Below are 9,306 nucleotides of genomic sequence, written 5' to 3' on the forward strand. Positions count from 1 at the left end.
ACGCTGATGGAAGCGGCAATATGTCAAGTATTTTCCGTTAACGTTTTCAAAAGTCCCAGTTTTCACCCATCTACGCAAAAAACGGACCTTTTTTAAAGACGATATAGTATCAAAGCGTTGCCCTAACTTTGAAATCGTGTTCGAAAGGCTTCGCTTCCATGTGTATTTTCGACTGTCTTCGACTTGAAAGATCATGACAAAAACGCATAAAAACATTAGTTTCTAGTACTACGAAACCAAATTTGTCTGGTTTCAGATTTTGCTTGTCTTTTCGATCGTGGAATCGTCCCGGCCGTCTCGAAAACTGGAGCAATCGGGTTGATTCGGGCAGAAACATAACTAGGGTGATTCTATGTAAAACATTTTTTAAACCTTTATGAAAACAAACAGCGAAATATAATAATATAACAATAGCTATCTAAGAACATTTTATTACTTTGCCGGCAGGTAAAAGTAATAATGAATTTCCGCAGCATTCAAATGAAGCAAGAGATTATTGTTCTTTTCTGTATATAATGTTCTGAGTTTTTAATGACTCCTTTAAAAAAAAAACGAAACAAAAGAAGGTATTAAAAAAATTGAAGTCAGATCGTCCGTCAGAAGAACGATATTTGTTATGCCTGGATTTTAATTTTGATAACTGCTTATGCGTCAGAAAAGTTACCCAAATATTTTCCGTTATAATAAGTGTTTTTTACTTGAACCCTATCGAAGTAACATCGATTGCGTGCTTTTAAAAAATATGACAGTCTTGAATATCCTTTTTGCTCCTATTTCCAAAGAGAACAGCAATTGCAAAAGAAAAAGGCCTTGCGATCTTTAATTTTTTTTTCATTATGGAATCGAAGTAAAAGGTGGTATCATAAGGTAGTTAAACAAACACATTTAGGCAGCGTTGTGAACGCACATGGTCTCTGGCGTTCACTTTCGTAAGACGATCGAATTTCTTGCGGCAGGGTCTCCAATCGAAAACAATTTATTCACGGCAGGATTCGCATAAAAACACAACAAAATGTCGTCTGTAGTGAGAACTCAAAGCTCATTTTTCCCCTTTTTTCCCTTTAAGCCCGAAGTACTGTCAAGCAGTCAATAAAAAACAGAGTTGAAAGCGCTGTAACATACTACTGGACTGGTCTCACTGACAACAAAAGGCAAATGTACACTTAATTCAAAATTTCAAATACTGTTTGTAATCTTGTAATGATCCGAACATCACTTGAATTGTAAGAAATTAAATTTTCCTCGCAATGGAATTTCGCATCACTTTAAATCGATTCGATGTCACCTCATAATCTCACCTGTACTAATTTACGATGATGAAAAAGTCACGTTAAGAATTCTTCTGCTGTAGCGAATAAAAAAGCAAAAGCAATATTTTCTATCTGACGTTAATGTTTATTTATACATCTACAAACACATCAGTGCGACAGTTTGTCGTCTTTTTCTTTTTTTTTTTTTCCTTAATTTTTATTAAAAATGCGTCAATTTCACAATACTCAACATCTGTCCAATGCCTAAAAATCTATCATCTTATTGTAAAATTTGACACACGTATAAATAATAGTACACGGATGAACTTTTCCGCTGTTTCCAAATTAAAAAAAGAAATGTTTGCGCTACAAGATCAAAAGGAGTGACAATCACTGTCGTTCTGTAAAGAACTTTAAGAGAGGCTTTCAAGATGTGAATAATTATACTGATATCACACAGTTTTGTAATCGCGTGCCTTATCTAGTAATATTTATCACACATTCACGTCGATCATTTGTTCGAATTTTATTGCGTCGCGCATTTAAATGGCTTTTCCAACCACAGAGGTCGCACCAACTGAAGTTGAATAAGTCGCTGCGCTTACAGAAACGCAAATGATAAAAAAATCTAAAATCCTAACAGCAGAAGACTTAAAGATAAACGCCACCGAATCAAGTATTTTTTCCACAACTCCATACTAATATTTCCTCTCAACTAACGCAACAACAAATACGAGGAGAAAGGTTTTTCGACAACATCTTCCCTCAAATAACGTCGCGTATTCTGTTTGAAGCCTGTCCAAATCACCTGTTACAGCGATAGTTGACACGAATTCATCCACGCATTCATTTTCTGATAATTCAAACGCAAAATTCTTCTTGAACAGCTGAGAGATGATAGATAACCCACAGAACGTCTTGAACAAGTATGGATCCGCAGAATTGATTGTCGTTCATCTAGCTATTTCCTTGAAAGTTTCGGTTAAAGAAGCACAATCCCCATTGAAGCCCGCTAATGTTTACAAAAGGAAGGCCTTTTGTTTAGATGTAATTTCTTTCACAGAAATGCTTTCCTACGAGAGAAAGTTTCTAAGGCCAGAATTCATGCATTGCTTCGACGCTCTAGTAGTAAAATTTTGTCACTGCAACGAATTTGATCGGTGTTTCCAAGGAAGAAGTTTTCACCGCTGTGGACTGCATCGAAGCAATCGTAAAAATAGCCAGAACTTTGTCGAGAATCGTGTCATTGTCCACGGGAAAACACTATTTTCGCAACAACCCTCACCGTCGCAACCCTAAATTTTCTGTACGGTCAGACTTGATCACAACTGCGATACGAAGTAACTCAGGAGAAAACAGAAAGCAGAAACATGATACCAAAGAGCTATAGCTCCCACGAACAAGCCAAAAGCCATATCTCAACGACATCAATAAAGACACCTAGGTTATGAAATTATGTTAATTACGACCTACTAATGGCCGAGCAATAGCCTGGATAAAACAGGTGCTACGCATGCTTTTGTGAGAAGCTACGGCTGTACCGATTTGTGTTGGGTGGAAGGAATTATTTCCTATAGATGTCTGTTTGCGATAACATATTCGCGATCGTTAGAGTTTTTATTTACCATTCATCCTAATGAGAGCCATTGTTCAGCGTGTCACACAGGCAAGTGTTTCTGGTAAGGTTTTTTTGTCTAGATCAGCTTGCTTGTAATTTTTCTTGGACTCAGTTCTGCAGATTTCTCTCACTTCTCTACGCGGAAGAAAGAACTTTCCTTAATTAAGGGTTCAGTTCTCATCGAGCGAAGAGTGTAATTCACTGCATCACCTTAATTATGCCTCGTTCCTGCCTTCCTTTCAAGTTGCATTGTTTAAAGGAGAACGGTAGATTTTTGTCAGGGTGAATGTAGTCAGTGTCAGGCTATCAATTAGCTGCCACAGTCTTTCCAGTCATCATTTATTGTTTCAGGATTGGCGAGGAAGTGCTCCCTATTTCCCTAGCAAAAATTATGGCCACCATCTCTGATTTTAATGGCAGTGAAAGGCTGGGGAGAGAAAGAAATTTGTACCGAGGGGGCAATCGACAGTCAAAAATAAGAAGAGGAGTGGGGTGGGGGAGTGCCCTTCCCTGCCCTCTACCTCCACCATGCACTCTGACTCCAAACAAACCACAGCCATATGGATTAAAAATTGCGCACTAGTTAAGTTAACTCAACCTAATAAGTTGCCTGCACTGCAGGTCTAGAAGCATAGCAAGGCATCCTACAGTTTAAATGGCTTGCTCCTAGTCCCAGCCCAGGGATTAGCCAATCAATGACCATAGATGTGTTTCTGGCTGCCGTCTCCAAAGCCTTGAGGCTAAAAGATTTTGAACACCTACTGGTAACTAGGTCATTTTTAGGTTTATCTTTGACCCTTTAACTTCCATGAGTGAATTCTCTGAACTATTATTATAAGAATTGTATTGTTGACAGTAAGGAGAATTACAAATTTGATCTGGAAGTAAACAGGTTCATCTCTGCTAGGCAGGCCTTCCTAGCTGATTTTTTTTTTGCATCCTTCCTTGGAGGACTTGTAGAAAGGTTTATATTGTGTTGTGGCCTAGAGAAAATTAACAGGCTAAATCCCTTAGGGTGGCAGTTACTTGAGCATCAGCCAACTATTGGTCAACAGGTGATAACCCATTGACCAACTGAACAAAAAGTTAAGACAAATTACAAACTGTCATGTTGACTGACCATGGATAGATACACAGAGATTATCCCATGGACAATGTGCACCAAAAAAATTTATTCAGGCATTGCGATGGATTAAAAAAATTTGTGAGTGCAGCAAATGTGTGAGTTTTTTGTTGCATCGCAATGGGTGAATTAGAATTGCTCAAGCACTTACTGTGGTATGATACTTTTTTTCCATATATACTGACAGAGATTCTTTCTCAAAGATTGAAAGTGAAGGACAGTTAAAATATTGTGTTGGCCTGATCAGAGACATGAATGATATTACTTTACAATGTAAATCTCATTATATAGGAAACAAAATGTCTTATGGCACACATGATCTGCATTTTTTACACCTACTGTGAGTAGAGTGGATTTTATAACACCAAAATTTTAGACAAACAAGCCATCTATCAGTGGAATAATGGAAGTCATGACACTTCTTTTTTTTCTATTGTAATTATTATTATTATTATTAATTTTTTTTAGTGTCACATATCTCATATATGTATTACATGCACCATGGCTACAGTTGATGATTGACAATGGTAATAAGACCGAGTGGAATCCAATTTGGTCTGTAATCATGAGTGATTAACAAAATCAGACAACCATGAAGCAGGAGTCTGTTTTGTTGTCCAATTTGTTAATTTTTTGATCACGAGTATGATTACAGACAATTAGATGACACAAAGTCGGAGTTACCAATTAACCAAAACTATGATATCATTCAAGATAGAAATTAGACATTGATTATACATTTTCATTAAAAAAACAAAAACAAAAACAAAGGATAACCTGGTAAAATGCCCAACAACAGTGCACATACTAGATGCTTACCTTCCACATACACAGGCATGACTTGTCAACTGTCTTATTACTCTATCCAATTACAAGCATGATACGTACACTGTCCTATCAGGCTGGTGATAACTAATCACACTCAAGAATTTTGTTATAGTTTTGATTAATGAATATATAGGTCAATAGTTCACAAACTCTGCAATGGTAGTTGGTAGGTGGTCAACTGGCACAACAGATTTTGAGTACTTAAAAAGCATTTTTTGTTAAAATTGTTCAATTTGTGTGCATTTGACAGTTGATGGTGAAGTTATTAGTTCCATTGGAAAAGGACTCTGTGTTTTACTGGGAATATCAAAGTATGACACTCCCAAAGACATTGAATATATGTGAGTATTTTTTTTCCTCAATATAAACCTAGAGTGAGAGAAATAAACAATTTAATCATTTTGCTGTCAAGGAGAAGTTCATTTATTTTCAATATAATACAATGCTCTCCTCCCAAAAACTGTTGAATGATGCTCTGGTGATTTTCTCTTTAAGGGTGAGAAAAATTCTGAACTTAAGAGTCTTTGATGAGAATGATCAAAGATGGAAGAAGTCTGTTGTAGATAAAAATTTTGAAGTACTTTGTGTGAGTCAGGTGAGCTAACAGAAGTTTGCAGAATATGAGGATTAAATTAGAAATTTAATAAATACACAAGGTTTACTCTTTCTTTTTATTTCCATTACAATATTGTATTATTATAGTTTTCAGAGGTAATTTCACTTTGATCTCACAAGATATGTATTTGAATTAAGCTATGATTGAAAGAAAAAATGAAATTGATCATTGATAATAATTATGATTTTGTAACAACCTAGATGATCTTTTTTTTCCAATGCTGGTGATATGTAAGATAAAAAATTACACTTTTTAGACATGCTGTAACCCTTTAAATCTTAGAAGTGACCAGCATTTAATTTCCTGTTATAGTAATAATGCTGAATCATTTATTAGGATCATGAGAGTAAAGGAAATGATCACCATATTACAAAGAAAGAGGCTTTGATTGTTAAACAAATTCTCTTTGTTAGTATCAAGGGAAATGAATCGAGTAGACTATGGAGAATATTGATACTGATGTTAGGGTGTAAAGAGTTAATCTGGTAGCCTTCTCAAATTTTTTATTTAATAAATGATCTTGACAATTAAACTTATGGCATTAGTGTGCAGTTAGATTCAATTGATAGTATCAAATTTTTTGGTAACACACTGATAGGTAATAATTGTGCAGCAATAATTTAAGGCTTGAAGCTAAGCCTCTTGCTGTCCCTATATTTTTGTGTTGGGGTTTTTTCAGTTAAAAAATTCCTCAATACATACTTTGCAAATATAAGGTTAGGCCTAAGGCTTGGATCTTACCCTATGAGCTCAGTTAACCCTTTGACTCCCAAGATTCCAGTAGTAATCTTTCTTGCTGTCTGCTATAAATGATGTAAGATTGGAGAATTTGTTATTGGATCAATTAGTAATATGCTAATTGATGCTTTTCTTTATTATCATCAGTTGTCTGCTTGATATTTTATTGATATTGTAAGAAAAGAAAGATTTTGTTTCTGACACTCATGAGAATTCAAGGATTAACCCTTTAAGTCCCATTAGTGACCAGGAGAGAATTTCTCCTTACACCATCAGCACAGTATCAAGCAGACAAGAAATGATAAAGAAAAATGTTAATTAGGGGACTATTGGTTGATCCAATTCCAAATTCTCCATACTAACATTATATGAATTGTTTGGCAGACAGGAAGGAAAATTACCTAGTAATGAAATCTTGTGAGTTCAAGGGTTAAAGTCCTTTTGAGAGGGAGCCTGGGGGAAAAAGTCCATCACAAGCCTTTTTTGAAGGATCTCTCTTGTGTCAAATTTTGAATTAGTGCACCTAAATCTTTTTTGTGGTTTCTGTATATTTGTCTTCCTGTTTAGTTCACACTACAAGCAGTTCTAAAGGGAAATAAACCAGATTATCATCTTGCAATGGGTGGTGAACAGAGTAAGGCTTTTTATAGTGACTTTCTTCAAGCAATGAAATCGGCCTACAAACCTGATGCCATTAAAGGTGATCATTGTAATTAGAGAGTCGTAAGCGGTGAAGGAACAAGAATGGATTTTACGTAAATCTGAGCAACTTGTGAGGCTTTTCATAGTTTGAAGGAGACTTATAAATAGTGTAGAATGGTGGTAAAATACCCTAGAGGCAGTGATAGATCTTAGAAGGTGCAAGGAGAGGTAAAAACTGACTACGCAGGAAGACGAAGTTGAAAACATTTGGAGCGCGTACAGGGTGACGACGATCTGTTTGACAAATTTTAAACCAATCAGCACTGGTCATTTTTCGAAATTGCAATGGGCCTTGTCGTTCGCTCACCGCAAGGGCGGGAAAGTTACTAAAGATTGATTTTGTGAGGGAGAAGTGCTGTGGAAAGAGTTTGCTAATTACGTAGCGAATGATACTAAATAAACGTTTCACTGTTTGTCCCATAGATGTGCATGTGAAGTGAATTTAAAGTAATTGAGTAAACACACAAATATTTTCTTAAATTTTCTATCTTTTTCTTATGTTTCTGTCTCAGACGGAAAATTTGGAGCGTACATGCAAGTTCACATTCAGAATGATGGTCCAGTTACAATATCCCTAGAAACGCCACCGCCAAAATCAATGCAACAAAAACAGGTTTGCTTATTTAATTCGATCCTCATTATTCTTTTTAATTTTTGGCTTCTTCCCTTTTCTTCTTCGTTTCTTGGTTTTTTTGACCCTGGATGCCAAAGGCGTCTTTGTGCGCTCGATAGCATTTTGATAGGCGCCATATCAGTCCTAGCTCACGAGCAGGCCCTGATTATAAATGCTTCGGCCGAGCGTTCTTCGCTCGCGGGAAATTTGAGGCCTTGAATAGGTCTGAGCGACGAGAGCCGGCGAGAGATCTGGGTCTAGCACTGATATTGAGTGCCAGGCTCAAAGAAAATCTCTTCCGGATCTTCCCACAGGAAGAGAAACGAGTGTTCTGCAGCGATGATACTGAAGGCCTACGCGAATCAGATCCTCGCTGCTCCTCGGGTAACCGCTTTTCCTGAACACAAGCAGGTTTTCAAGCTTTTCAAGTTTTGGTCGATATTTTGTTCCAATCAAGCCTATACTGCCACCTACTCGTTGCGTTTGCCTCCGGATCCCTCGAAATACTCTTTTGCGCGCGAAAAATCGTTCAGTTCCTTTGGTAACTTTCTTGGCAAAGCTTCAGCAAAAAACGACTGCGAACAACTCATATTTTCCATCGCGCTTCTATTCCATTTCTCGGCAAAAAAAAATGCATTGTCTTCCGAATAAATCGAAGGAGCATCCTTTTTCTCTCAAACTGATTTCGTAAAACTGTTGCATGTCATTCGTTATTTTTTCTTCAGGTCAAAGGAACTTCAGGTGCTTCAAAATCAGCTCCCATAACTGGGGATGAGGGTTCTACGAACAGTTTACCCGATTCAGAAAATCACAGTTCGCCAATCGATGCTGAACAAAAAATAGACAAATTTGACGATCTCAACCTGGACGAAAAACGAGGAAGTACGTGACGCTGGGTCAATTCCAAACCACAACTGAAAATCTTGTATCTAATCATGACGCCACAGATTTGCTTTACATTTGTTCGGCATAAATGTTGTCAGTTTTAAACGTCTAATATTTCAGTACAAATTATATATTTATGTACTTTACTGTACAAAAAAATATAGCTGTTGTCATTGTAGTGCCCAGATTTTCGTTCTCAAAGGTAGTTGTTGCAAATAGATGGTATCCTTTTACATTTTCCGTTAGGATATCCTCATATATATGTTACATAGGTAATACTGCTGTCCTTGTTTTTAGAATTGCCCAGTTGGAACTAAGGTCCTTGCTTACACCTCACCCCACCCCTCGTGCGTAAAAATATCAATTCGGAACTGCCCTTGTCACGGTTGCATGCATAACGCTTTGCGAACGGATATACAGTAGTTTTAGTTTGGTTTGGTTTGGTTTGGTTTGGTTTGGTTTGGCTTGGTTTTTGTGAGCTAGGTAGCGTTTCGAAACATAATGTGCTTGAATTTGAAAGCTTGTGTTCGTTTCCTTTAGGACGAATAGATTTAGGTGCTGCGACTCAATATCCCCTTGGAATACCGGAAGTCCAGTAGTAAAAATGTAAAAAGGTGATGGAGAGGTATATTTTACTCACCGGTCCTTTTGTACCGGAAGTAAACGTTGGTCTTTAATTTTCTTGTCTGTTTTTGTTTTTGTCTTTTTCAGGGGGGGGGGGAGATAGGTATCAAATCAAAACCTATTATTCTATAATTTTGCGAAACGCTTATTAGTTTCCTTGTAATAGGTTTTAATCAAAGAAATGTACGCTGTAGGTATAGTTACATGTTGGATCAAGGTTTGGCCCTTAGTGAGTTTTCAATAAGTTCCACCCTTTGTAACAACTTCCCCGGCCGAAAACCTTGTGGCAAATTAATTTTCATATTTTGC

General features: G+C 36.9%; 1 protein-coding gene across 1 annotated transcript; it reads left to right on the plus strand.

Annotated features, from left to right (window-relative positions):
- Nucleotides 1–2,771: 2,771 nt before the first annotated feature.
- Nucleotides 2,772–9,050, plus strand: LOC113687090 (D-aminoacyl-tRNA deacylase). The gene is made up of 6 exons (XM_027204797.2): nucleotides 2,772–2,929; nucleotides 5,070–5,160; nucleotides 5,315–5,414; nucleotides 6,741–6,873; nucleotides 7,388–7,488; nucleotides 8,214–9,050. The coding sequence occupies exons 1-6, from the start codon at nucleotides 2,887–2,889 to the stop codon at nucleotides 8,376–8,378; spliced, it is 633 nt and encodes a 210-aa protein (XP_027060598.2). The 5' UTR covers nucleotides 2,772–2,886; the 3' UTR covers nucleotides 8,379–9,050.
- The last annotated feature ends 256 nt before the right edge of the window (nucleotides 9,051–9,306 follow it).

Source organism: Pocillopora damicornis, chromosome 14, assembly GCF_964200805.1.
Source record: "Pocillopora damicornis chromosome 14, jaPocDami1.2, whole genome shotgun sequence".
In the NCBI taxonomy this organism is placed as follows: Eukaryota; Metazoa; Cnidaria; class Anthozoa; order Scleractinia; family Pocilloporidae; genus Pocillopora; species Pocillopora damicornis.